This window comes from Oncorhynchus clarkii, chromosome 17 (assembly GCF_045791955.1).
Source record: "Oncorhynchus clarkii lewisi isolate Uvic-CL-2024 chromosome 17, UVic_Ocla_1.0, whole genome shotgun sequence".
In the NCBI taxonomy this organism is placed as follows: Eukaryota; Metazoa; Chordata; class Actinopteri; order Salmoniformes; family Salmonidae; genus Oncorhynchus; species Oncorhynchus clarkii.
The window spans coordinates 45,603,514-45,631,177 of NC_092163.1; the positions used below are offsets into that span (position 1 = coordinate 45,603,514).

General features: G+C 43.0%; 2 protein-coding genes across 2 annotated transcripts in view; both read left to right on the forward strand.

The window, feature by feature from the left end:
• Nucleotides 1-1,173: 1,173 nt before the first annotated feature.
• Nucleotides 1,174-4,371, forward strand: LOC139370922 (myosin regulatory light chain 2, ventricular/cardiac muscle isoform). Its single transcript, XM_071110809.1, has 7 exons — nucleotides 1,174-1,243; nucleotides 1,769-1,858; nucleotides 2,649-2,724; nucleotides 2,851-2,955; nucleotides 3,175-3,253; nucleotides 3,348-3,396; nucleotides 3,660-4,371. The coding sequence occupies exons 1-7, from the start codon at nucleotides 1,241-1,243 to the stop codon at nucleotides 3,762-3,764; spliced, it is 507 nt and encodes a 168-aa protein (XP_070966910.1). The 5' UTR covers nucleotides 1,174-1,240; the 3' UTR covers nucleotides 3,765-4,371.
• Nucleotides 4,372-10,989: 6,618 nt separating this feature from the next.
• The window catches only part of LOC139370923 (paxillin-like), a 46,334-nt gene continuing 29,659 nt past the window's right edge, over nucleotides 10,990-27,664 (forward strand). Inside the window, exon 1 of the mRNA XM_071110810.1 lies at nucleotides 10,990-11,176. Within this exon, the coding sequence (XP_070966911.1) occupies nucleotides 11,164-11,176 (13 nt within the window). The 5' untranslated portion in view covers nucleotides 10,990-11,163. The remainder of the gene's footprint in view (nucleotides 11,177-27,664) is intronic.

Sequence of the window (27,664 nt, forward strand, 5' to 3'; positions counted from 1 at the left end):
CTGCCCCTCCCTACCTTCAGGCTATGGCCAAATCCTACACCTATACCTGAGTTTTCAGTTCTGCCACCTCTGGTGTCTTGGCACTCCCACCCCTAAGGGAGGGCAGCTCCCACTCAGCCCAGTCAAAGCTCTTCTCTGTCCTGGCACCACAATGGTGGAACCAGCTTCTCCCTGAAACTAGGACAGCCCTGCCCAAGATGAGTCCCTGCCCATCTTCCGAAAACATCTGAAACCCTACTTATTCAAAGAATGTTAAATAATCCCACAGCACCCCCCCCCCCCCCCCCAAACATATTTAGTTAAATAACATATTTTCCCCCCTTACTAGTTCTGAATTTGCTACTTTATTGAAGAAAAGTGTACTTACTATGACTGAGATATGTGGTTGTACCACCTAGCTATCTTAAGATGAATGCACTAACTATAAGTCACTCTGGATAAGAGTGTCTGTTAGATGACTAAAATATCTGCACACACACACACACAATATGGGCTGTGGATTGAACGGGCATCACCTCTGCTTTGAGGTTGTGAGGCATCACTCACTCATACATTCAGCAGCACTTTTAAAGCAGGGTAGGGGAGAGAGGGGAATATTCCATGTTCTCTCGGGGTAGGAAAGAGAGATTAGGGTATTGGGTTCCTTTAAAACCCCCCTACATACTGTCAGTTTAAGCTAGAGATATCTGTTTGGATGCGTCTCAATCCACTGCGTCCGCTGATATCTCACTTCCACATCTGCAGTGAAGGGTGGCAGAGCTAGAGCAGTGTTTGTCAGACCATGAGACATCCTGAAAATTGGTCTTCTCATGAAAATGTATTTTACCTGAAGGGCAGATTCAATATTTTATCAAATTATTTTATTTTTATACCTAAAGGGGTCCTAAAATTCCAAATCAAATAGCTAAAAGATCCATAGTATGACCTTCCAACAAGTCCATATGTCAGCTTAACCTTCAGCATGCAAGGTCCTGTTATTCTAAACCACTGTTATTCCACTCTGAGAGCTGACAATGAACTTTGGGGCAGAGGGCAATCGGGATTATCCTCTCGTGTGTGTGTGTGTGTGTGTGTGTGTGTTGTCATTTACCTGTCACTTCCTAAAGAAGGCATGGTTTATTTATATCGTCCAGTAGAATGGAGTGCATGTAGGCTACATAAGGCCAGACAAAGCACTCTCCATTGTTCAGTTGCATTTTGGGAGTCCCATTGTTCTGTTCATCACCCATCTCCTCCAGCTATGGTAAGTGCCTGTCCTGTTCTATGCCACTGTAGGATTTCACACTGTCAGCTACGTATGTCAAGGGGGTGGTTGTAGGGGAAAGGGAATTATTCATGTAAAACTCCGCTAAGTCCTTAGAGGAAGCAGCTATGCAGGTAGATAGATGTGTAGTTAGATCGATTGACGGTGGTAGCTTGGATGATGATGACAATTGTTCAAATCAAAAAAGGAATCTGTTAGATGTCATATTTTCTTTCATAGTGTTCTAGAAAATTAACATTTTGTATCTGTTCAGTATTTCCAGTATGTAAAGTATTTTAAGTTGGGCGTGATCACGCCTTAAATCACAGTATCCAGTTTAGTTAGTTCAAGGCATGGTCCTGGCAAAGACCGTTCTATCCAAAACATAAGAGTTCTATTGTGTCGATACACTGCCACTAGTATAAATCTGGGTAGAGCTGCTCCTGGAAGTCCACAGTGTGCAGGCTTTTGCTCCAGCCCACTATGTTTTATGGATATACCTCTCCTTTCCACCTCTCTCCAAAGGCACCCAAGAAGGCAAAGAAGAAGTCAGCGGACTCTAACTCCAATGTGTTTTCCATTTTTGAGCAGTCCCAGATCCAGGAGTTCAAGGAGGTAATAATCTGTCTCTTCCCTTATTACCATGACGACAGCCCATCGATCACACTGCACCCTTTTCTGTCTGGTTTGTTTGTCATCGTCCTAGTGCCCATCCCATTCTGCCTCTACTGTTCAGATTGAATCACACTATCGGATCAACCCGAACTACTATGCTAGCTCAGACATTTTCTTTTCACATTGTCCTTTCAAGCACAGTTCCAGCAACTATGGTGAATGTTTAACCAGGCCGCCTAATACATCTCGGTTTGGCCCTATAGTGTGAATCAGGCATCTCTGTAAGCCTGTAGGTTTACCTGTCCATCACCTTTCATGAGTTGTCCATTTTCCACCTGTCTCTCTGCCCTTATCATGAATTCCGGGCGTGTGGTATGAGCGGTGTCGCTCTTTAAATCATGGCCAGGCATTCAGGCCCTGTCATCGGTGATTAGGCAGGGCTGGGGATAGAATGGGAAATATGCCCTGGCCTGAATGCCACTCTTAAACCCCAGGGAGTAACATAGTATGAATACAGTAACTAAGAATAAAGGCTTAGAAAAATGGAATGTCCAGAGATCCATGTTCCAGAGAGCATCGATGGGATCGTTTTGACAAAGATTTCTGGCATGGAGATAACGTGTGGTCCACTTGACCAAACATTGAATGATTTGATATGCAGAGTGGCTCCAACTGTAGGCCATGGGATTTACTGTCACTCTCCTCCCAACACATACACACACACAGACAAACTCTAGTTACTGGAGTCGTTTTCATGTCTCCCTTTAAGTGTTAACCTCCATATTGACAGGCCTTCACCATCATGGACCAGAACAGAGATGGATTCATTGACAAAAATGACCTGAGGGACACCTTTGCTGCACTGGGTGGGTTGAAGATGTATTCTACTATGTATCTATTTGTTCAGTTAGGTCAGTAAGAATGTATTCCCGTTTACAATAATGACCTGGCCATAACGAAAGCAATGGTACTGACCCATGTCTCTGTAACAGGGCGGCTCAACGTGAAGCAGGAGGAGATAGATGAGATGCTGAAAGAGGCGTCCGGCCCCGTCAACTTCACCATCTTCCTCACCATGTTCGGGGAGAAGCTGAAAGGTGAGGTGTGCAAACAAGGGATGCATTCAGTTGGTTAAACGTCGTGCTACATTTTGCAACAGTGCTGAATGTCACTTCCTCCCAAACGTTTAACAGATGACTTGCCTGAATCCTAATTTGAATGACATTTTCCCTCTGAATTTGTGTATGTTGTACTCTTGTATTGTCCACGTCTGCCTCCCATCGACTTAGTTCTAATTAGACGTTTTCTCTGTGTAGGCGCTGATCCAGAGGAGACTATCCTCAATGCTTTTAAAGTATTTGACCCCGAAGGAAAAGGGGTCCTGAGGAAGGACTTGTGAGTAGTCGCGTGTGCGTTTGTGTAAACGGGCCTATAGGGTCAAAGCTTTGTGGAGATGGTTAATGTCATCCTTGTTCTTGCTCGTCTTCAGTGTGACAGAGATGCTGACGACACAAGCGGACAGATTTTCTCCTGAAGAGGTTGGAGCACAACCAGTTTACACTAAACGCAATATAATCTATATACTGTCCACACACACATTGCACACATTGACCCATTGTACATACAACTATTGAAATACAGCAGACAAACCATTTTAAATAAACAACTCATCACCACTCATAATCAGTAACATAACATAGTTCATGCATAAACATGTTGCGTGTTGCTTCGAAAATGGTGTGAAGTGCGTGATGTGTACGCCAGTGATTGAGTCACTAAATCTTCTCGCTGGTTTTCTCAGATGGAGCAGATGTTTGCAGCCTTCCCACCAGACGTGGCAGGAAATCTAGACTACAAAAACCTTGTGCACATCATCACACACGGAGAAGAGAAGGACCAAGAGTAACGAACTCACTGCTCCTTCAGCGTGTCTGTCAGTGATAGAAATACAAGCTCTAGACAAGAGATAATCTAGCGCTTCTATTTCTCTGGTCAAAACACCTATCGGCAGTCATCTATCATCTCCAGGCTCCATCCACGGTCCTGTGTGCTTGCCCCGCCCACTTACATAATCAGATCAGGTGAAGCTCCACAGTGGAAGGGGAGAGAAAGGAACAGAGGGAAACTCACTGGCCTCTGCCTCCTACAAAAGGCTCAAGACACTTTTCAACTGGCCTCCTTTTGTGATGCATTACGTTTGCCGCTCATCAGCAGTGGTTAAGCCAGTGTTTTCCAAACTGTCCTCGGGATCCTAAGGGGTGCACGTTTTGTTTTTTGCCTGTAACATTACACAGCTAATTCAAATGACCAGCGCATGATGACTAGTTGATTATTTGAATCAGTTGTGTGGTGCTAGGGCAAAAAAACAAACATACACCACTTGGGGTCCCGAGGACCGAGTTTGGGAAACGCTGCGTTAAGCCAACTGTCAAGCCAAATGTGTGTAAAATGGTTGAATTCAGGCTACAGCTATTATACAATCTGATCACTGTCCAATAAATCACTTTGACTCATGTCTTTTGTCCATTAGTTTTTTCTTGGAACCTTACGATAATACATTTAGATTTTGAAGCAGCTCCTTTGAGAGCATAACAGCTATTAGATGCTCTTTTTTTTACTTGATTGACTAATGACACATTAGAACGAATGTCATATGTTATAAGTGACATAATGTTTCAACTCAACAAATCTAGTATATGTATCAATGGGCGTATGCTTCCTTAAATTATTAAATTAACCTCTTAACAATTTGTCCACGTTTATCACATAACTGCTGCTGCCACCCTGTGTTGTAAATAGGTAAAACAAAAAATACAGTTTACATCAGGGGTTAATGACAATCAGTGTGGGTTGTAAATAGTGCATAAGCAGACTTTTCCTAATACTAACAGCCCACTAGGCGAGTTTGAGGTTCAATCGATCTCTTCAGTGAGGAAGAGCTTTTCAACTGGTTTATAAACTGATTCAGGGTTTCAGCTTGGTTTTGGCAAAAGTCCTGCCCAGCAGCTGAGGGTATGATGGATCCCCTAAGACTAAGATCATGTAGCCTTCTGTATTTAGAGAGGAGCAAGTGAGGTAGTAGAGATGGCTGTCTTCTGACATCAGACTGGGCTTCAAGGTACAGAGGGGCCTGACACTGTCCAAACATGGGGTTTGGTTTGGAAAGACAAAGCCCCTGTGTTTATTTTAGTTCATGTGATGACGAGACGGGGTAACGTTACACCGCATGATGCATCAAACAGGCAGACAATAAGCTGCCAGCAAGTGATCCCCCTAACGCCTGTTGTTGCTCCAATGAGCTGATGCCTGGCCATGCTGGGAGACTTTGACACAGGTGCAAAGCCCTGAGTCACCCACTGTTTGTTATTTCATTGTCCAAAATTAAGCATTGTTCCTAGGGTGGGGGACAAGGGATAAGGGCCTAGATGAGCTGTGGAATTTCCAACGATAATGGGAACAAACCTGTTCAAAAGTGTGTGTGTGTTTGTGTAGGGCTGTTGTGGTGACCATATTACTGCAACACTGGTAGTCATGAGTCATGACCGCAGTAAAATTCCACATAACGATTGAGTCACTGTAATCTCCTTTTATGCACTCTGGACATGCTTGGGTAGTGCCCAACTTGCTAATGACCATCAGGCAAACTCTGTTTTTCACAATTCCTGACATTTAATCCCAGTAAAAATTCCTTGTCTTATGGTCAGTTAGGATCACCACTTTATTTTATGAATGTGAAATGTCAGAATAATAGTAGAGATAATGATTCATTTCAAATTTTATTTATTTCATCACATTTCCAGTGGGTCAGAAGTTTACATACACTGAATTAGTATTTGGTAGCATTGTCTTTAAATTGTTTAACATAGGTCAAACGTTTTAGGTAGCCTTCCACAAACTTCCCACAATTAGTTGGGTAAATTGTGTCCCATTCCTCCTGACAGAGCTGGTGAAACTGAGTCAGGTTTGTATGCCTTTGTACACCCAAATCACACCCTGATCAAACCAAAATAGAGACATAAAAACTCTAAGGTCAGGAAGTGACAGTACCCCCACCCCCCACACACACAAAGTTGCGGACTCCGGCCGCAAAACCTGAACCTATGGGGGAGGGTCTGGGTGGGCATTTCTCCGCGGTGGCGGCTCTTGTGAGGGACGTAGACCCCGCTCCACCTCTGGCTTGGCCCACTTAGGTGGCGCCTCTAGAGCGGGGACCCTCGCCGCCGACTGGGGACCCTCGTAGAGAGCTCTGGACTGGAGGGCGCTGCTGGAAGCTCCGGACTGAAGGGCGCCTCTGGAAGCTCCGGACTGGAGGGCAACTCTGGATAGAGGAGACGCAGAGACAGCCTGGTGCGTGGGGCTGACAAAGGGCCCACCAGGCTGGGGAGACCTACAGGAGGCCTGGTGCGTGGAGGAGGCACCGGATGAACCGGGCTGTGGGGGAGCACTGGAGCCCTGGTGCGCAGCCTTGGCACCACTCCTCCAGGCTGAATGCCCACTTTAGCCCGGCCCCTTCAGAGTGCAGGCACAGGTCGAACCGGTCTGTGGGGGAGCACTGGAGATCTGGTGCTTAACACTCGCGCCTCTCCATTATGCTCAATGCCCACTTTCGCCCGGCACGGGCGGAGCGCAGGCATAGGGCGAACTGAACCCTCCCAGCACCCTGGAGACACAGTACGCAGAGCCGGCGCAGGATACCCTGGGCCAAAACGGCGCACCGGAGACCAAACGCGCTGAGCTGGCACAATCCGCCCTGGCTGGATGCCCACTCTCGCATGGCACTTGCGGGGGGCTGGCATATAGCGCTCTGGGCTATGAGCGTGCACTGGAGACACCGTGCGCTTCAGCGCATAACACGGTGCCTGACCAGTACCACGCTGCTCCCGGTAAGCATGGGGAATTGGCTCAGGTCTATCGCCTGACCCCGCCAATCTCCTCGTGTGCCCCCCCAAAAAAAATTTTGGGGGGGCTGCTTCTCGTGCCTGCTCGTGCCATATCGCCACCTCTCAGCTTTAGCTGCCTCTAGGTTTTCCTTCGGGCGGCAATATTCCCCAGCCTGTCTCCAGGGTCCCTGTCTGTCCAATATCTCCTCCCAAGTCTAGGAGTCCCGAACCCTCTGCTCCTCGTTACCACACTGCTTGGTCCGTTTGTGGTGGGTAGTTCTGTAATGATATTCGTCGTCGGAAGATGAGGAATCATCGGACCAAAGTGCAGCGTGGTAAGTGTTCATGCTTGTTTTATTAAAACTGAACACTAAAACAAAAGTAAACAAGAGAATAACCGGAACAGTCCTGTAAGGTGCAAACACTAAACATAAATGAACTACCCACAAAAACCCTGTGGGTAGACAGTTGTCCCTGATTGAGAACCATACCCGGCCAAAACAAAGAAATACAAAAACATAGAAAAGGGAACATAGAATGCCCACCCATATCACACCCTGACCAAACCAAAATAGAGACATAAAAAGCTCTAAGGTCAGGGCGTGACAACTCCAATACCTTGACTTTGTTGTCCTTAAGCCATTTTGACACAACTTTGGAAGTATGCCTGGGGTCATTGTCCATTTGGAAGACCCATTTGTGACCAAGCATTAACTTCCTGACTGATGTCTTGAGATGTTGCTTCAATATATCCACATAATTTTTCCTCCATCATGATGCCATCTATTTTGTGAAGTGCACCAGTCCCTCCTGCAGCAAAGCACCCCCACAACATGATGCTGCTACCCCCGTACTTCACGGTTGGGATGGTGTTCTTCAGCTTGCAAGCCTCCCCTTTCCCTCCAAACATAACGATGGTCATTATGGCCAAATAGTTATATTTTTGTTTCATCAGACCAGAGGACATTTCTCCAAAAAGTACGATATTTGTCCCCATGTGCAGTTGCAAACCGTAGTCTGGCTTTTTTATGGAGGTTTTGGAGGAGTGGCTTCTTCCTTGCTAAGCAGCCTATCAGGTTATGTCGATATAGGACTTGTTTTACTGTGGATATAGATACTTTTGTACCTGTTTCCTCCAGCATCTTCACAAGGTCCTTTGCTGTTGTTCTGGGATTGATTTGCACTTTTTGCACCAAGGTACGTTCATCTCTAGGAGACAACGCATCTCCTTCCTGAGCGGTATGACGGCTGCGTGGTCCCATGGTGTTTATACTTGCGTACTATTGTTTGTACAGATGAAAGTGGTACCTTCAGGCGTTTGCTCCCAAGGATGAACCAGACTAGTGGAGGTCTTGGATGATTTCTTTTGATTTTCCCATGATGTAAAGCAAAGAGGCACTGAGTTTGAAGATAGGCCTTGAAATACATCCACAGGTACACCTCCAATTGACTCAAATTATGTCAATTAGCCTATCAGAAGCTTCCAAAGCCATGACATACTTTTCTGGAATTTTCCAAGCTGTATAAAGACACAGTCAACTTAGTGTATGTAAACTTCTGACCCACTGGAATTGTGATAAGTGAAATTGTTGGAAAAATGACTTGTGTCATGCACAAAGTAGATGTCCTAGCCAACTTGCCAAAACTATAGTTTGTTAACAAGACATTGTGGAGTGGTTGAAAAACGAGTTATAATGACTCCAACATAAGTGTATGTAAACTTCTGACTTCAACTGTAGGTGGGGGCGAAGTGACTACGCATAGGTATCAAACAAACAGCGAGTAGCAGCAGTGTGTGGGGGGTGTGTCCGGTGGTGATTTTTATGAATTGTTCAGCAGTCTAATGGCTTGGGGGGTAGAAGCTGTTGAGGAGCCTTTTGGTCCTAGACTTGACGCTCCAGTTCCGCTTTCCGTGCGGTAGCAGAGAAAACTGTCTGTAACTTGATGACTGGTCTCAATTTTATGGGCTTTCCTCTGACACTGCTTATTATATAGGTCCTGGATGACAGGAAGCTTGGCCCCAGTGATGTACTGGGCTGTTCGCACTACCCTTTTTAGCGCCTTACGGGCAGATGCAGAGCAGTTGCCATACCAGGCGGTGATGCAACCGGTCAGGATGCTCTTGATGGTGCAGCTGTAGAACTTTTTGTGGATCTGAGTACCCATGCCAAATCTTTTCAGTCTCCTGAGGGGGAAAAGATTTTGTCTTGGTATGTTTGGACCATTATAGTTCGTTGGTGATGTGGACACCAAGGAACTTGAAACTCTCAAACCGCTCCACTACAGCCCCGTTGATGTTAAAGGGAGCCTGTTTGGCTTGCCTCTTCCTATCGCTCCTTAGTCTTGCTCACATTGAGGGAGAGGTCGCTGTCCTGGCACCACACACAAACGGTCTCAGTGAACTACCTTAATTTATCCACCATCTTTGTTCATAGCCAACACAACAAATACATGGTTAGTGTGATTGTGTGAGCGCGTAATGGATGTAGGTTTATGTGATTGTGTGAGTGTTGAATGGAAATAGAATTGGTTGGTGATGATGACTGCAGTACCTGGTTGACATGGTCCTCCATGATGCGGCTGTGCTGCCTCTGATGAAGTCTCCTCAGGGTGCGTATCCTAACCCCATCTCCTTCTTCCTCTGCCACAGCTTAGCAGGATCTCCTTCATCTGAGGAAAAGGAATAGCTTGAAAAAAGTAATTATCCTAGCCTGGTCCTAGATTGGTTTGTGGTACCTTCCATACTCCTATATAGCCATAGGTTATTTTCATACCAAGTAGATCTGGGACCAGGCTATCATTGTCCATCCCACTGACTGATCTGAGAGAGCTTTAGCAACATGCAACAGTCCTTTATCAAGTAATTTAGCAACAGTCATTCTGATTGGTCTTACCTTGGTGTCAAGACAGCCAAGGTGTTCCTTCTATTTCCGGATGGCAACCGGGTAACTGTCATTGTCCACGAGGAGTCGCTGGTTTGGCTCATGAAGGTTTTCCTTCTTTCTCTGAATATTTTCGGGCATAATTCTGGCCTGTCTGTGACATTATTGTCTAAATAATCAAATGGCTGTCCATGTCAAAGGCTTGATCAAGCCACATAACATGCCAAAATCAATGACAGGCCTAAATGAATAACATGCCTGTCAGGCTACAACAAACCATTTTTCAGATGAGATTGCAGTAGTCACCAGTGTAGTCCACCTAGCCTTCGATTGTTTTGGTTTGTGAATTATTATTTTTAACTTCTCACTGTTAATTGGTAATGTAAACTCACCCCATTCCATACAAATGTTGCATGCAATCATCATTCTCAAATCCGCTGTTTACTTCTAAGATCACTTTAGCACCGCCCTGAAAACCCAATTCAAATTCAACACAAACCTTCAAATAGGTATGTCATGACACATTATATAAACTCTTTATAGTGTTTAATTTACATTTTAGAGGCGATAAGGTGATAAATTGGACAGATTGAGTGAAAAAAAAGCAATTTTCCCACACAACATCTCTCCTTCTCACGCATTAGTTTCGGCCCCCCCCCCCCCCTCATTTTTAAAAAGACCTGACGGGGCTCATTGCTTGCTTGAATTATGCAGAAACGGGCAGCATTTAGGTCATGTAATTGATTATGTTGAATTTACAGTTGATCTGGAAGTATTACGTTTTTGGGGCGCTAAAATAAGGGCAATTGTACGGACCAAGACGATGTACAAAAGCATGCTCGAGCGGCAGAGTCGATATCCGCGCTTATAAACCCAGGGCGTTACAATACTTTAGAATGTTTTATTTCGTTTTATTTCTTAAATAATTCCACGAGGATCACTTTGGACGTATTGCCAATTGTTCAGTCGTTTAAGCGTTCATCAGCGTTCTACAGATTGGCGCGAATGGCGCAACACAAAATCGGATTGATTTATTATTTAGGCCAGGGTTGCATACCATTTATCTCCAATAAACAGAAATACACATTGGTTGGAAATTGGAATTGTGTGCGTGTCACTTATCTTCTCACCAAATATTGAGCTTCCCTAAACCCAAAATAACTGGCGGAGCTCGGGGCTGCCATTTCGCTGAAAAACGAATCCCATATTGTAGCTTTAATCAGAACATCCCTAGTAAAAAATAAATTTTAAAAATCGCCCACTGCCGCTAGATGGCAGACTACCGCTAAAAGTTTAAATGCACCAGCCTACTGGTAAAACTTGGAGGCTCCAGGTGGGGGCGAGCTGCGTGTCCCCATGAGTGCATTTGTCTCCTCCTCGATTGTAGCAGGCAGCAGCTAAATTGAAAACTTATTTGCTGCATTCAGATCACTGGAATTTCTGTATAGCAGCCACGGCGTAGACAGATCTGTGCTACCAACAATCGAATCAAAGGACAACCGCCTCGGTTTGCAGACTAGAACCGACTCCTGCTGCTACCACCATGGATGATTTAGGTAAATTTGATTGTTGTTATTTCCTAGCTTGAGCTATCGAATTGTTTCCCATCTTTTCTTACTGCCAGATTACCTGGATATCGCTCGTTCCTCGGCGCACAACAAATCTGTTAATAGCTATAGCACAGGACAACAAATGTCGCTAACGTTATAGCCAGTTATTACCCAGCTGTAGCTATCCTATTACACAGCGTGGGAATCGGCAGGTTGGAGGCCCGCTGTGGTTCCGAAATTTTGATTTTTGCCTTGGCGTCATGGAGGGAGCAATAGGCTAGACATCCAATTCGTAATTATTGTGAACTCCTGCTAGCTGTGAAGCAATGCTCGCACATGTGTTTTCAAAACCCAATTTGAACATAATGTTAGCAATGTACATGCACATTAGAATTCAGCCTATAGTTTTTAACTGCCTCATCACATACTGGTTGATTTGCATATCAACTTTTTAATTACATGACAGATTGCCAATCTGAATTTTGCGAGTCGGTATGCAGTTTTGCCCGGTGCTGACGGGCAATGCAACTAAATGATGACAGCGACTATGCATGCACTCATCTTGCAACACTCGCACTTTTCATGACATTCGGTCTCTGGTGACCGAGGTGCACACCTCTGCTACTTTCCAAGTTGGGGCGTTTGTTGAGCCATAAATGTGTAGCCTCAGGTTTGAAGAAATCTGTTCATTCTAGTTCTCTGCTGCCGTTTGTTTTCTTTTTGCATCTACTTAGAGGTCATGGGTATCTCTCAATGTAGATGTTTTATATTGAATATTTCTGTTACTTTTTATTTATGTATTTTTTTAATTATCTTTTTTACCTGTAACTGTGTGAGCATCTGGGTTTCCCTTCTGTCCTATTTGATCTAAGCCAATTATGGGGTCCATGTGCAGATGATGAGTAGGGAGTTCATTCTGGTATTTGAGTGCAGGTCAAGCAGAAACACAACATTGTGCATGCTGTCCACAGTGTGACACCATCTGTTTTCTTACTAAATTTATGAATCTGCTTTTACAATGAACGTCCTAGCTTCCCACGACCTGACCACAGCTTATGGGCAGATCAGTGTCAGCTCGCAACCTTAATGGATTTATCAGTGAACAGTGGCGAAAACCTGAATTAACTCGCCTCCCAAAATAGCTAGCCTACAATACATGCTATTGGTTTGCTGCTAACAGCATGGAATGGTTGTGCTGTTGCTTCTGTCATCATTAGGGCACCTCCACAAGTGATTAGAGAGAGCACTCCCAGTTCATAATTGTATCAGAGTCTCAAAATAGACCACAGCATTGTGTTTACAGGTTTTGCACACCCAATGCTCACACTCATTCAGCAATGCAATATTGCAGGGGTGAAATCGTATATGTGGGTGTGTCTGGGTCTAGGTTTGTCTGTTGGACATGGAAACCATGAGTTTCAATTTAGTTAGTCATCTGAAAAACACATTATTGGATGCAAAAAAAATGCATTTAATTGGATGCTAAAAATGGTTCAGAATAACAGCTTAACGTAAAGACAGGTAATAAACTGTTCTGTAAAAGACATGTGGCTCATGCTATTATGGTATTGATATAGGATGCCATGTAATGTGAGGCCCCTTTTAAAGGTCTAATTTGATTTTGGATGTTAAAAAAATTGCCACGCCGACACTTGCAGGACCGAGCGAAGCGGCATCGCATGAAATGCAGGAGAACAGCGTCGTACCTACTGAGTCTTTTGCCTGATTCACATACTATAGGGGACAACCTGAACCGTACTGTACTGGCTCAGATATATTCTCTTCACATTGTCCTTTCCAGCAACTCGATGCATAACCAGGTCAGCCCAGTATTGCTCCACTCGGTTTTGCTCAGTTTGACTTGGCTCAGTAGTGTGAAAAGGGCCGTAGTTTGTTTTCCACTCGAGTTGAACGCGGCACTAACAACTTACCTATGTGACTGCGCCCACCTCAGTGGCGTAGTTGAAATCATACACATGTTCTAAATGACCAACGGGAAATCACCCTCCCTTCCAAATGTTATCCTTAGTGTCCAAAGAAAATCATGCCATGAATGTTTGTCACACTAAACCCTGTCAATACTTATGGACACACAGGTTGTGTCCCAAAAGGCACCCTATCCCCTACATAGTGCACTACTTTTGACCCAAGCTCTATGGACCCTTGTTCAAAGATAGTGCACTGTATAGGGAATATGTTGCCATTTGGGATGTTGACACCGTCTCCACTTATGTAGTTGAAGGACTTCTCCTTAAAGTCCTCCCTCAAAAATTAGAGTTGCGCAATCCAGTGTGGCTTTATGGCCATGCAGTGAGGGGTTGTAAATGTTGTCATAGGGATTCTGAATAGATTTTAGGGGGGTTTGAGGGCCACAACACATCAGCCACAACCTATTCCAGAGAATGGAAGTTAAGCTGTATCTTATACTGCCCATTTCATAATAGAAACACTTGGTAATTCATGTCTTTTTTACCCTTGCTTTCCTAGTTCAGCTCATGGCTGAATTAGAGTTTAGGACCAAACTTTACCAAGTAATTACTCAGTTATTTAATTGAAAAGGACTGGTATGTTTACCGGGAAGATTTTCCTTGGTAGGCAGAGGTATATCATGAAAAGAGGGGCCAGCAAGTTTGTCCTCGTCTCTCTCTGAAGTGCTGAGGCGGCAGCCCCCAGGTAGCCTCTCCCTCTCTCACACACACTTTATGGACTCTGTTGTCTATTTCTGGCACCCTCACTCAAACCACACAACCCCGACCCAGGCCGGGATCCTATGCATAAACAAACCACACACAAACGCAGGAGGAGGATGAGAAGTGTGGTCTCACACGGACATTCAAGCACACCCTACTTCCTACTCCTCTTAAATGTGTTTTCTGACTTGTCAGTGAGTGGATGTGAGAGGCAAAAACACACAAGACCACTCAACTAGTGTTATGTGCCATGTGTTCCACATTTTTACACTTACACTGCACAAGAATATAAACGAAACATGTAAAGTGTTGGTCCCATGTTTCCTGAGCTGAAATAAAAGATCCCAGAAATGTTCCATTTGCAAAAAAAGCATATTTCTCTCAAATTCTGTGCACAAATTTGTTTATATCTCTGTTAATGAACATTTACCATTTGCCAAGATAATCTAACAGGTGTGGCATATGAAGAAGTTGATTAACTTCATTGGGATAGGGGGCAGCGTTTTCACTTTTGGATGAATAGCGTGCCCAGCGTAAACTGCCTCCTACTCAGTCCCAGATGCTAATATATGCATATTATTAGTAGTATTGGATAGAAAACACTCTGAAGTTTCTAAAACTGTTTGAATGATGTCTGTGAGTATAACAGAACTCATATGGCAGGCAAAAACCTGAGAAAAAGTCTAAACAGGAAGTGGGAAATCTGAGGTTTGTAGTTTTTCAACTCCGTCCGTATTGACGATACAGTGGAATATTGGTTACGTTGCACTTCCTAAGGATTCCACTAGATGTTAACCGTCTTTAGACACAGAGATACCGTGACGAGATCCTGAAGGCCCATTGTCGTGCCATTCATCCGCCGCCATCACCTCATGTTTCAGCATGATATTGCGCAGCCCCATGTCGCAAGGATCATGCCGCCTTAACCAGCTGCGGCATTGGAGCTAGCACATAGACAACCAGAGCTTTGACAGCAATGTGAGTTACACCTACAGGTGCAATCTCAAAAATGTATGTCCCCTGTTACCACAGTATAAAAATATGTAAACAACCGATGCTCACACAATTGTCCTTACTCCCTCACTCACTGTGAGTGAGTGCAAACAATACACTCCCCCCCCCCCCCCCCCCCCCCCCCCCCCCCCCCCCCCCCCCCCCCCCCTCTCCGTTCAACCTTGACAATCAATGCCTTTTAGCAGAAATCAAACTTCAAATTCTGCCTCTAAGAAAGCACACACACGTGCTCTATTTAATGCCAGAGAAGCCGGTGTTCGGAGGATATATAGGCACGGGTGTTGTTAGGCTCAAGGCAGTCGAGCACTATGCCGTTCTGCACGATGCGTTTCTAGGACTAGGGTTATAGTGTAGTTCTACATCAGCACATCCACCACTAACACACCCTCAACTTCCGCAGTTGAGGGCGTGGCCATTTCACATCTGAATGTGCCCCCTGCTAAATGCATATGTACGTGTGTTTCCTCAAAAGCTAAAACAGGCCAGTTTGAAGTGCCGTTGCTGCACTGGGCTGAGTGAGATAACTCGTTGTTACCCCTGAATGAGAACTGACATACATAGACTCCTCCTGTCATCTGGTTCTAATGTTCACCATTACACTGCACATGGGACCACTACAATAGTGTGTGTGTGTGTGTGCGTCCATTACATTGATAAGGTATAATGTTGGCCTAAGTTTATGGGAATAGAATATGCTTGACATGGACAGTGTATTTTAAAGGGCTTCTGTCTGTGTTGTGTGAGTGAGAGGGCTCAGTGGAATATCTTAGTTGTCACTGTCTGTTTGTCAGTCTTGGCGGAGGGAGGTGGCCCAAGGGCCAATGTGTCATTTCCTCTCGTAATGCAAAGCACAGCAGCCCCATGTCTCTGAGTCTGACTTGATCTGTGTGCCTGCCTCTGCAGCGCTATGGGTCTGTGTGCCTCTGACCTATGTGTAGCCTTTGTCTGGGAGGCTGCATGTGACTGAGTGCTTTCTTGCGTGTGTGTGTCTGTAGTGAGGCATAAGTGGTTCTAGGGAAGCACAGTGACTTGTGCTTCAGGTACTTCTAAGACTGTTTTCCCAGGTACTATTATTCCTTGACTAAAAAGCACTTTGGAAGGAGAATTTTCATTAAAATGGCTGTTCAGTCCAGGACTAGGATTATTCTAAATCCGGGAAACAGACCCCGAACATTCCAAATTTTCTGTAGTCTTAACTTTTACGATTCACAAGTTCTATCCGTCACTTGTGGCAGAATGTGGTTCTGTCTAAATGTGGCCATGCCCACATCTAAATCTTTCCTTTTCTAGTGGTAAGTGAGAAGTAGCCTATGACTGGTAAGTCTTCAGACCCCTTGACTTTTTCCACATTTTGTTACGTTACAGCCGTATTCTAAAATGGGTTAAATGAAAGCAATACTCAGCGATCTACACACAATACCCCATAATGACAAAGCACTTTTTTTGGGGGGGGGGATTTATCACTTGTTTAGCATTTGGTGAAGGCGCAGTTAAGCGTTAGAGGCAGAAAAGAATAGGTCTACATTTATAACATGTTTTCACTTTGTCATTATGGGTGGGTGAGAATAATCTATTTAATACATTTTTGAAAAAGGCTGTAACGTAACAAAATGTGGAAAAAGTCAAGAGGTCTGAATACTTTCCAAAGGCCCTGTAGACGTTCAACAAAGTCCTCCACTTGAAATAGTCACTCAAAGTTTTCTGAAGTAAGATCCTCTTTTTCTTCCTTTGTGGTGGTGACAATGCCTGTGAACTACGCCCAACATTTTAGGTCAGCTACAAAACAATCACATCTATGTACACTGAAACAACTACTGCTAGTACAGACCACAAAACAATGGCGGTACGAACTTCAACCAAACACCTCTGAAATGAACAATCGCCATAATACTGCAGCGCCTCTGGACGTATGTTGAAAAGATAACCTGTCGAAGAAAATTCACACATTGAAATAGCCAAACACTTCAAAGGCCTGACTTCACTGAGAAGGAGGTAACAGCTGTTTCAGAGCTAGTGAAAGGGCGTGACAGGCGTTTTTAAGGCCCGACTTCATCCGTCAAACAGTACACTGTCCTCCTGTATTTGGGCACAATGCAGTCCTTTTTATTAGGTGTGTGTGCGCGTGACGGTGCGTTCGTTCTTATGTGGAGTTCTTAGGAGAATGAACAACAGGCGCGGACGGTGGAGAGCTTCTGTAGGTTCCAATCATCTGCTGGATCCAGTTATAAGGCGAGCTGGACCAATCCAAACTCAATTTCCAGTTGTCTCCTCTGACAACACTGATTACAGATTAGGACTATAACCCACTGCTGCAGGAGATGGGGCTTCTACGTCTGCGGAAACAGATTTCCAGGCCAACTACTGCTTAATAGAAGCCTCCCCTTTTCAGTCCGAACCCTTTCACCCTCTCACTCTCCCTCTCTGGCACTTAAACAGCACTGATTGTTTTCCAGCCGATGATGTGGCCTGGCGGGATGTTTGCCTGAACTTTATGGCGTTTCAGGGGCCGTCCCCCTCCTCCTTCTCTTATTGTGTCCAAGACGGAGGTTGACAAAGGCAGGCCTGTCTCGGACCCTGTGATCAACACTGGCCTCCAGAACAGAGATAGTACCGCTCAGAGCCCAGGCAGAGACGAACATCAAGTTGATCAGTGGTCTAGTCAGCAGCCCCCAACCCCATGGACCAGTATGTCTAGACCTAGTAAAGTGTTCAGTCAAGCCTCTTGCTCATTGTAAACAGTGTGGATTCTTATGCATCTCTGCAAATTTCGTGAAATAAGACATGGGTTGTAGTCATTCACGCAAATTCTATTCCCAGAAATGCATGCAATAGTTTGAAAACATTGCATTTGGTCTTGGTAATTTGTTTATGGATTAGAGATGAGAAGCTGAAACTAGAGTGAAGTGTGAGATTGAGAGTAGGGTAGAGAGAACATAAGTGGGTCTCCCCCTGTGCAGAAATGTTTGATCTCTCTAGAGTTGGTACAATATCCCGGAGGATCTTTGACCTCGGTTGTGTTTACTAGGCACGAAACGGAAGGAAACCAACTGAAACAGAGAGGGACTAGCCGAACTAGTGTCCAATGAGAAACACGTTTTCGTTTTTTCATTGTAAAACGTTTTGCAACTATGTTCCCTTGTGAATACGACACAGGACTTTTCTGGTGGATCATTAATTGAGATGTTTTTATTGCTTATGTTCTGGTTTGCAATGTGGATGTGCACAGGGCCCTGGCCAGAAGTGTTTCTAGTGCTGCATTGGTGCTTGAGCATTGCGCAAGTGTTTGGATGTTACTGCACTTTGGTTACAGTAGAGGATGTCTGGGCCACATAGCCCGAGGATATGTGTTAAAGCCTTTTGAAATGATTGCTGTGGACAAGGGCTCACTTGAAAAAGAGATGCCCATCAATCTCAAATGTGGCCTAAATTTAAAGGATGCAAGTGTGTGTGTGTTTGGAGAGTCCCATCTGAAGAGTGAAGTACTCCGAGTCATTTTCTCTTAAAGTCTGTCTGTGTGCTTGTGTGTCATTATTTTGAAAACCGTATGGGTAGCCATGCATGTCATACTCCATCCAGAAATATTCTAATGCTCCTAATAAGTCTCGAATTAGCCTGACTGAACAATATTTGTATCTTATGGTGCAATTCTGGGGGCGAAATCCGGTATCTGTGACCAACAGATGCCGTATTCCCAGGCATGTGAAATCCATAGATTAGGACCTAATGAATTTATTTCAATTGACTGATTTCCTCATATGAACTGTAACTCAGTAAAATCTTTGAAATTGTTGCATGTTGCGTTTATATTTTTGTTCAGTGCATTTAGTAGGGCGAGGACAATACCTTTTTCGCAATACTATATTAGTATCATGGCAAGGAAACAAGAAGCGAATATCTTTAGGAAAACAGCCCTAATGTTGGAAACAATGTCATCCAGTCGCATTTGTTTATTTCCCATTTATTTTCCAAGCTAAAGCACACCTTATTTTACTGTATGTTTTAAAGGACCAAATAGATCGGTCTGATTTGTGTTGTAGTTTTTGCCATGGAAAGAATATCACGAAACTGGTATCGTCCCGGCCCTACTTCTTTTTAGAACATACTGTTTAGTAAAAAATACATACTGTACTTATCATCCGTACTGAGAAGGCGTCATCTTAGATGCGTGATCACACTTGTTCCCCGCCGTTCGTTCATTTTTCTAAAGAGCGTCCCCTCTTCTGATGATCAGCTCTTGTCAAACATTGCTAGCTGTGAGAATATTATTCTCTTCCTCAATAGTGTGCAGTGAATTCTACTAGATTAAAAGCCGAAATGAATATGAATTCCTGGCATTTAACCCTTTAACTCGTTGGAACTGGCCTGTATGCATAGGGCTAAATTGAAATGTTTCTTACAGAATAAATATGGAAAGCATATGCATAACCAGTAGTCAAAATAAAGAACCCTTGAATGAGTAGGTGTGTCCAAACTTTTGACTGGTACTGTAGCTTGAAGATTTTAAAAAAAAAGAGTAATGTGCTAATATTGTGCAATCCAGGTGTGCAAAGCTCTTAGACTTGCCCAGAAAGACTCCCAGGTGTAATCCCTGCCAAAAGGGTGTTCTAACATGTATTGACTCGGGGGTATGAATACTTATTTAAATTAGATATTTTTGTATTTTATTTTCAATAAATTGGCAATAAAGCTATAATTTATCACTTGTTTAGGCAGAAAAGAATAGGTCTAAATTTCTAACATGTTTTCACTTTGTCATTATGGGTGGGTGAGAATAATCTATTTAATCCATTTTGAATTCAGGCTGTAACACAACAAAATGTGGAATAAGTCAAGGGGTATGAATACTTTTTGAAGGCTCTGTAGCTAAGTTATAAAATACTATCTTACAGTGTCATCTTGTAACTGTACATCAAACATAGAGATCATAAACGTTGACACTGTATATGACATGAGTTCCATGATTTGGAAATGTGAAGGGCACATTTGGACTTATGGGTGTTTGGCTTGCTTGTATGACATCAAAGCACTATTTATTATAATCCTCAATGCCTCATCTTTCAAAATACATCAAGTCATTTTCATGTACAGAATTTCCCTCTCAGACAACAAACATTTGCAAAAGTTGCCCAGTTGCCGGAAGGGATGGGGTCACTTCTTGTCACGCGCATTGCTCAAGGGGATTTTAGAAACACTTCAAATAAGGGATGTGTTTAGTGAAGGCTTATCACGGTGTGACGTTTTGGTAACCATGTAAATCTCTCTCGGACAAGGTGATTTATCAATATATTCAGCTCAATTTGGTCTCTTGATTCGAAAAATGCTCATTTGCATCAGAGTAGACTACAAATCCCTGCAAGCTCCTGCACGTCATCTCTAGCTGACACCTTTGATAACAGTTATTGCGTGTATTTAAAGCTTGCACAAGACAGAATTGTCAATTGAAATACATTTTGCAAATGTATTCATTACTAAATTTAGCTAACATTAGATAAGAATCCAGAGATTCTTAACTTTGCCTCGATTCGGCAGTATCGTCCAGATCATCACGTAATTTTTAGTTCTTTATGTTAACCACGCTATCAAAAACGTCACGCCAGGGTAAGCTTACACAAAACACAGCCCTTATTTTAAATGTTTCTAAAATCCCCTATGGGAAAAATGAATGGTAGATAAACGATTGGAACCATTTATTTGCTTGACTGCTTGGTTTTGTAGGGATTCTGACTCATACTGTGGTACTCTATTGATGCCCAAATCTGCCATTTTCAACCCGTATAGGGGTATAAGTGTGAAGGGCTACAGATTACAACATTTTATACATTTCACATATTATAAGACATTCTATTTTCGTATACCCAAAAAGCCTGCTATATAGAACGCATGTATGGATATTCTTTCACGGCAAGTGATTGGGAGTGGTTAAGTTTCTCTAGTCCCATCCCACAGCTGTATAGCAAGAAAGTGGCGGGGTGCCTGCTTTATTTTTGTTTGAAACCCAGGTTGCCACATAAACCCTTTAAAAAAAGTTTTTTCTGAAATCAGTTATGTAATTGGCTCATCCAGGTTTGCAGTTTGGGTTGTCTGCCCTGTCCATAGCATGTGTATGGTGAGGTTGCCTGTGTGAGTGTTTGCACTTGTTTTAGTGGTACTAGGCACCTGTGAATATTGTAGCAGAAGCAGCTGGAACCAATGATGCACACACCATTTCAACAGGCAAGAGCCTTCTGCTGCCTGCCACTGATCTGGCGGTGGGGGTGTGTAGGGGATCTCTCCTCAAATAGCTTGCCGGCTCGGCTCATGCCATATTCAAAGCCACTCTGCTGACTGTAAACCGTTTTAGTCAACTTATTCTAATGCTGCAGGCTCAACACTGTAAAGGCATTTAGTATTAAATCAGGAAAGCTTTACCTACTGGTAGCCTACAGATGTAGGATCTTAATTTGAGCCAGTTTGCTACAGCAGGAAAATAATCCTGAAGCAACATGAAATGTGAATTATTATGTGGATTATAGTCAATGCACATTTTTTGTACGGGTTGATGTATTTTTCTTTAGGGACTTTTTTAAGTGGAAATATACTACAAGTTTGCATTTCCTGTTTTTTCGGCAACAAAAGAGTGATCAAATTAAGATCCTACATCTTTATATCAGAATTGACTTTCTAAATCTCTGCTCAAGTGTTCAACTCATTGGAGAACCAACAGCCTTCTAAACATGTGAGCAGGGTCATTTCTGACTTCTCAATCCTCACACCTTCCCCCTTTTCCTTCCTCGCTTTCTTGCCCGTTCAAACTCCTATATTCTCTCTCTATCTACCCCGCCCCCCACGCTTTCTCGTATTTAAAAAGCAAGCAGGCGATTGCATGTCAGTAATTCCCAGCACACCTCGTTGCCCATCAGATAAGAAGGGAAGGAAGAGAGAGTGGGGATATACAGTTTATGCACAGATAGATAGAAGGCAGGCATGTTCAACAACCTAAACCATACCAGATTCTCCCTCCATCTTTCACTCCCTCTTGTTGTTTGACATACTGTATTAGGGTTTATTACAATACATGTCCCTATACCAAGTAGCCTATTTTTAAGATGGGAACACACAACACAATGACATTTAAAGTACTCATGTTGACCTCTCATTCTGCATAACAGTGCCCCCCCCCCCCCCCCCCCCACCTTTCTCTCGCTCAAAACCCAATGACATTTAAAAGCTCACTGTTGACTTCCCATTCTGCATAAGAGTCCCTTTCTCTCTCTCTTTCACGCTCTTTTAACAATTCAATGTCGCCCTCTTCAGTCTGCAACAGACACTGGTTGATCTAGAATGAAGCGGAATGGTGAACAAGACTACTGAAACCCATATTAGCTCGTGGCATCTATATTTTATATCCTAAGCAGCAACACATAATATCATCCAGCATGAACATTTATAGTGAATAAAACATTTCTTGCTTACTTAAGAGAATAATTAAGTGATAATGCCCGAGAAGCCGGTGTTTTGAGGATATATTGGCACGGGTGTTGTTAGGCTCAAGACAAAGTCGATGGCCTGCAAACCGTGCTAATATATCCTTCAAACACCGGCTTCGAAGGCATTAGCACTTTTATACAACGGGTTGCCAACATATTCAAATAATGATTGACATGTTTTCATTAAAAACATTATTTTGCTGAATTTATTCATACTATTTCATCCTTCCACAAGATATAGTCCCGACACAAATCTAGTGTTGCTACCTCAGCGGGCTGGTCATTCCTTCTATTGGTTCGGTTGCTAGAGACGGGACCCAGTCGTTCAGTCTTTTTGTTCTGTGCCTATGAACACGACCCAGTCGTTCGTTCTAAATGTTCTATTACCATACTGGCTGGCAACGTTCTTATCCCGTGCTTGCTCACTAGCTAACTACTGCTAACTACGGCTAACTTACAGTCACGTCAAACAGTGCAGCCAGAATAACAACAGTAGCTGCTTTTGCATTTGTTTAGGCTGTTTTCTAGTGACATTTATTTGGATACATCCATAACAATGAGCAAATGTGGCACGATTTCGCCTGGCATAGAAAATGTGCTCTCTTATCAGGACACTGTTCAGAGGAGCTAGCCAACAACACAGCTAACACAATCACTTCAAAATTAAGCTGGAAAGACTGAAAACTAGCTGCGCTTCGTTTCACCTTTTTTCAACTGACATTTCATAAAAAATTATGCCAGCTGATTCATGATTTGGCCTAGCCTAGAAACGTTGCCTGCCTGCCTGTCTGTCTCATCTGTACACGTTCATTACTATGGGACAGCTGGAGATCAAATTTAAATTTTGAAACAATGTTAGAGAGACAGACAGCAAGGTTTATACAAATATCTGATGTTGAATACTAAATGTTATTCTAAAATAAATGTGAGATAATGTCATAGATTTAGCCTGTGGTAACTTGTGGAATAGACACCAGCTGGAATGAGGTTTTAACCAATCAGCATTCAGGATTAGACTCACCCGTTGTGTAAATCCTCTTAAGGATCGAACCCTTTTAAAAAAAAATATTCCCTGAAAATGACATGCCTGAATCTAACTGCCTGTAGTTCAGGCCCTGAAGCAAGGATATGCATATTCCTGATACCATTTGAAAGGAAACACTTTGAGGTTTATGGAAATGTGAAATGAATATAGGAGAATATAACACATTAGATCTGGTAAAAGATAATACAAAGAAAAACCATGCGTTTTTTTGTATTTTCTTTGTACCGTCATCTTTGGCCATAATGTATTATTCCAGCTCAGGCACAATTTAGATTTTGGCCACTTGATGGCAGCAGTGTATGTGCAAAGTTTTAGACTAAGCCAATGAACCATTCCATTTCTGTTCAGAATTTTGTTTCAAGACTGCCCAAATGTGCCTAATTTGTTTATTAATAATTTTTCAAGTTCATAACTGTGCACTCTCCTCAAACAATAGCATGGTATTATTTCACTGTAATAGCAACTGTAAATTGGACAGTGCAGTTAGATTAACAAGAATTGAAGCTTTCTGCCAATATCAGATATGTCTATGTCCTGGGAAATATTCTTGTTACTTACAACCTCATGCTAATCGCATTAGCCTCCGTTAGCTCAACCGTCCCGCGGGGGACCCTCCGATCCTGTAGAGGACTTATGACATGCTCCGATGGAGAATTTTGTCTGTTGTGTTAGTATGGAAAAGCGAGTTTGTTATCTAATTTTTGCCTAAAAGCAAGGCATTTTTGAAGACACGATCATTTACGATAGGCAGTGTCTTGGCAAAGGCCTGCTTTTTAGCTGGGTGGGTAGAAAATGGGACATAGTGGGTAGCACTGAGATAGCCCCAAAGAAAGTGCTGAAAACATTTTGGCTCACGATTTAAAAAGAAGATGTATTACAAGCTGTAGGATGAAAAATACCAGAGTTTTTGCACAGGTACAGCTGACTAGCGCTAGCAAACGCTACCTAGCAACAACAACAAACAAAACACTTTTTAAATAGTTTTATTTACGAATCGGTACTTCGAGTCAAAGTATAGATATAATATAGTCCAAAATAATATTGTGATATGTAACTTTATTAATAACACATAGTAATGCACTCAAACTTTATCTTCATTCCCTCTTCTTGTCCTGTTCTCTCACTCTTCTTTTAAATCATTTTTCTCTTTTTCCTCTGTCTGGATCCCTTCATCTTCCTACCGTCTTCTCCTAAAAAAAAACACACACCGTTAATTTGAACAGGGAAGGAGCCCCCACGGTCTCACCAACCCACTTCTACGCTCTAGGGAGGGGCTTCCCCTCTCTCTGTGTCTCTAACTCTTTCTCTCTTCCCTGTCTGGCCTTGTAATGAATCCTATGTGACTCTATGCTCAAGGCGGCATCGTAATAAATAAATGTAAATACCGCTCACCGTTAATATGAACAGGGAGGGAGTATCCACGATCACACCAACCCACTTCTAGCCTCTCTCTCTCTCTCTCTCTCTCTCTCTCTCTCTCTCTCAGATATCTTTCCATTCTCTTTTATTTGTGTTGTGGCACCCTTCATCTCACCTATCTTGGCTTACAGGCTTCATTTCATTCAGGTGTAGTGGCCCTATTGTTCAGTATTTGGTTACGGTACACTGCAAGGAAAAATCTAGAACATTCTTTATGGTTGCTGATCCTGCAGTTTGGTCATGCTCTTCACCCAAGCACATAAAGCTCTGGTGGTGTGTATATTTAGGGGCTTTAGGCTTCTTATTTTAGCCAGGGGGTCGCTCAACCTCTTACCCGGGGGCTCAAGTCGCCCTAGTTACCGTCTGTTGGGCGACTGGTTTATGAACTTTAATACGGCTCATATCTTTTTACCGTATTACATTTAAGAAATGTATTCTGTCCGTGATGTTCTCTTCCAAAGGAGTCAGCATTTTTTCAAGGGAAGAGGATTTGTTTAGTATGCAGAGGTTGAAATGCTATCTCCCAGCTGCAGGCGACTCGAGGAGACACTCCCTCATTCGGGGTACTTTTGACTTTGCTGCAGTTTCATTCCCGGCCACTGAGGGACTTAGTTCCAGACAGGAGTGCAAGGTCCTTGGCCAAGTTCCAATATGCACACTAAGTCAATGATGCTATGTATTTGCCAATGAGAGGCTTTGACGCCACCAGTCGTCAATATTGGCACTCCCCAGAAGGAGCAATCCTCCATAGGAATTAATGTAATTTTACAGTATTTCAATTAAATGTAAGTATTCTGTTGTTGTAGTGGGGACAGTAACATTAGTACTTTCAAAAAATTATACTTGAAGGAAAATGTTTTTATATTTTTTTATATATGAATGTTTAGCTCACATAATGTCATTTAAAAGTAAGCATTAAGGTGTCTGTAATAGCATAAAAGTGGAAAAAGCAATGTAAACATTAATAAATGCTTTTCTATAGCTTCCAAAATATGTTTTACACTGGTGGGAGAATGCCAAAATGGAGGTGTGGTGGCTTCAAAACAGCGCCCCTATCAGTCATCTAGTGTATAAATAAATCATTGCTTAGAATTCGTTCCCAATACAGTGTCTTCAGAAAGTATTTACACCCCTTGACAGTAACCACATTTTGTTGTGTTAGTCTGAATTTAAAGTAGATGAAATTGACATTTTGTGTTACTGGCCTACACACAATATCCCATAATATTAAAGTGGACATTGGAGTTCAAGAGTAAAAATTAGCTTAACAAGTCATATTGTAAATTGCACGGACTCATTCTGTGGGCCAAAATTCTGTTTAACATGATTTTTGAATGACTACCTCATCTCTGTACCCCACACATACAATTATCTGTAAGGTCCCTCAGTCGAGCAGTGAATTTCAAACTCAGATGCAACCACAAAGACCAGGGAGGTTTTCCAATGCCTCACAAAGAAGGTAAGTTGGTAAATAAAAATTAAGCAGACATTGAATATCCCATTGAGCATCATGAAGTTATTAATTACACTTGGATGGTGTATCAATACACCCAGTCACTACAAAGATATAGGCATCCTTCCTAACGCTTAGGGATTTCATCATGAAGCCAATGGTGACTTTAAAACAGTTAGAGTTTAATGATTGTGATTGGAGAAAACTGAGGATGGACCAAGGACATTGTAGTTACTCCACAATACTAATCTAAATGACCGAGGTGAAAAGAAGGAGACCTGTACAGAATAAAAAATATTCCAAAACATCCTGTTTGCAACAAGGCACTAAAGTAAAACTGCCAAAAATGTGACAAAGAAGTTAAGTACTGAATACAAAGTGTTATGTTTGGGGCAAATACAACACATCACTAAGAACCACTCGTTATATTTTCAAGCTTGGTGGTGGCTGTATCATGTTATGGGTATGCATGTGCTTGTCATTGGCAAGGACTAGGGAGTTTTTAAAAATAAACGAAATAGAGCTAAGCACAACAAAATCCTAGAGGAAAACCTGGTTGTCTAATTTCCAACAGATACTGGGAGACAAATTCACCCTTCAACAGGACAACAACACAAGGCCAAATATACAGTGCATTCGGAAAGTATTCAGACCCCTTGATTTTCTCCACATGTTGTTACGTTACAGCCTTATTCTAAAATAGATTAAACATATTTTTTTCCTCATCAATCTACACACAATACCCCATAATGACAAAGCAAAAATGTTGTATTTTTTTTTTAAAATTACAGCCTCGAGTCTTCTTGGGTATGACACTACAGGCTTGGCACACCTGTATTTGGGGAGTTTCTCCCATTCTTCTCTGCAGATCCTCTCAAACTCTGTCAGGTTGGATGGGGAGTGTTGCTGAACAGCTATTTTCAGGTCTCTCCAAAGATGTTCGATCGGGTTCAAGTCCGGGCTCTGGCTGGGCCACTCAAGGACATTCAAAGACTTGTTCCGTAGCCACTCACATTCTCTTGGCTGTGTGCTTAGGGTCATTGTCCTGTTGGAAGGTAAACTTTAGCCCCAGTTTAGAGTCCTGAGAGTCAGGTTTTCATCAAGGATCTCTCTGTACTTGGTTCCGTTCATCTTTGCCTCGATCCTGTCTAGTCTCCCAGTCCCTGCCGCTGAAAAACATCCCCGTAGCATGATGCTGCCACCACCATGCTTCACCGTAGGGATGGTGCCAGGTTTCCTCCAGACGTGACACTTGGCATTCAGGCCAAAGAGTTCAATCTTTGTTTCATCAGACCATGGAATCTTGTTTTTCATGGTCTGAGAGTCTTTAAGCAGGCAGTCTTGTGTGTTTTACTGAGGAGTGGCTTCCGTCTGGCCACTCTACTATAAAGGCCTGATTGGTGGAGT

Excerpts from the sequence above, each read along its gene's own strand:
- LOC139370922 (XM_071110809.1), top strand. Across the intron at positions 2,725-2,850 it reads GGACACCTTTGCTGCACTGG|GGCGGCTCAACGTGAAGCAG; the intron begins GTGGGTTGAAGA and ends TCTCTGTAACAG. Across the intron at positions 2,956-3,174 it reads GTTCGGGGAGAAGCTGAAAG|GCGCTGATCCAGAGGAGACT; the intron begins GTGAGGTGTGCA and ends TTCTCTGTGTAG.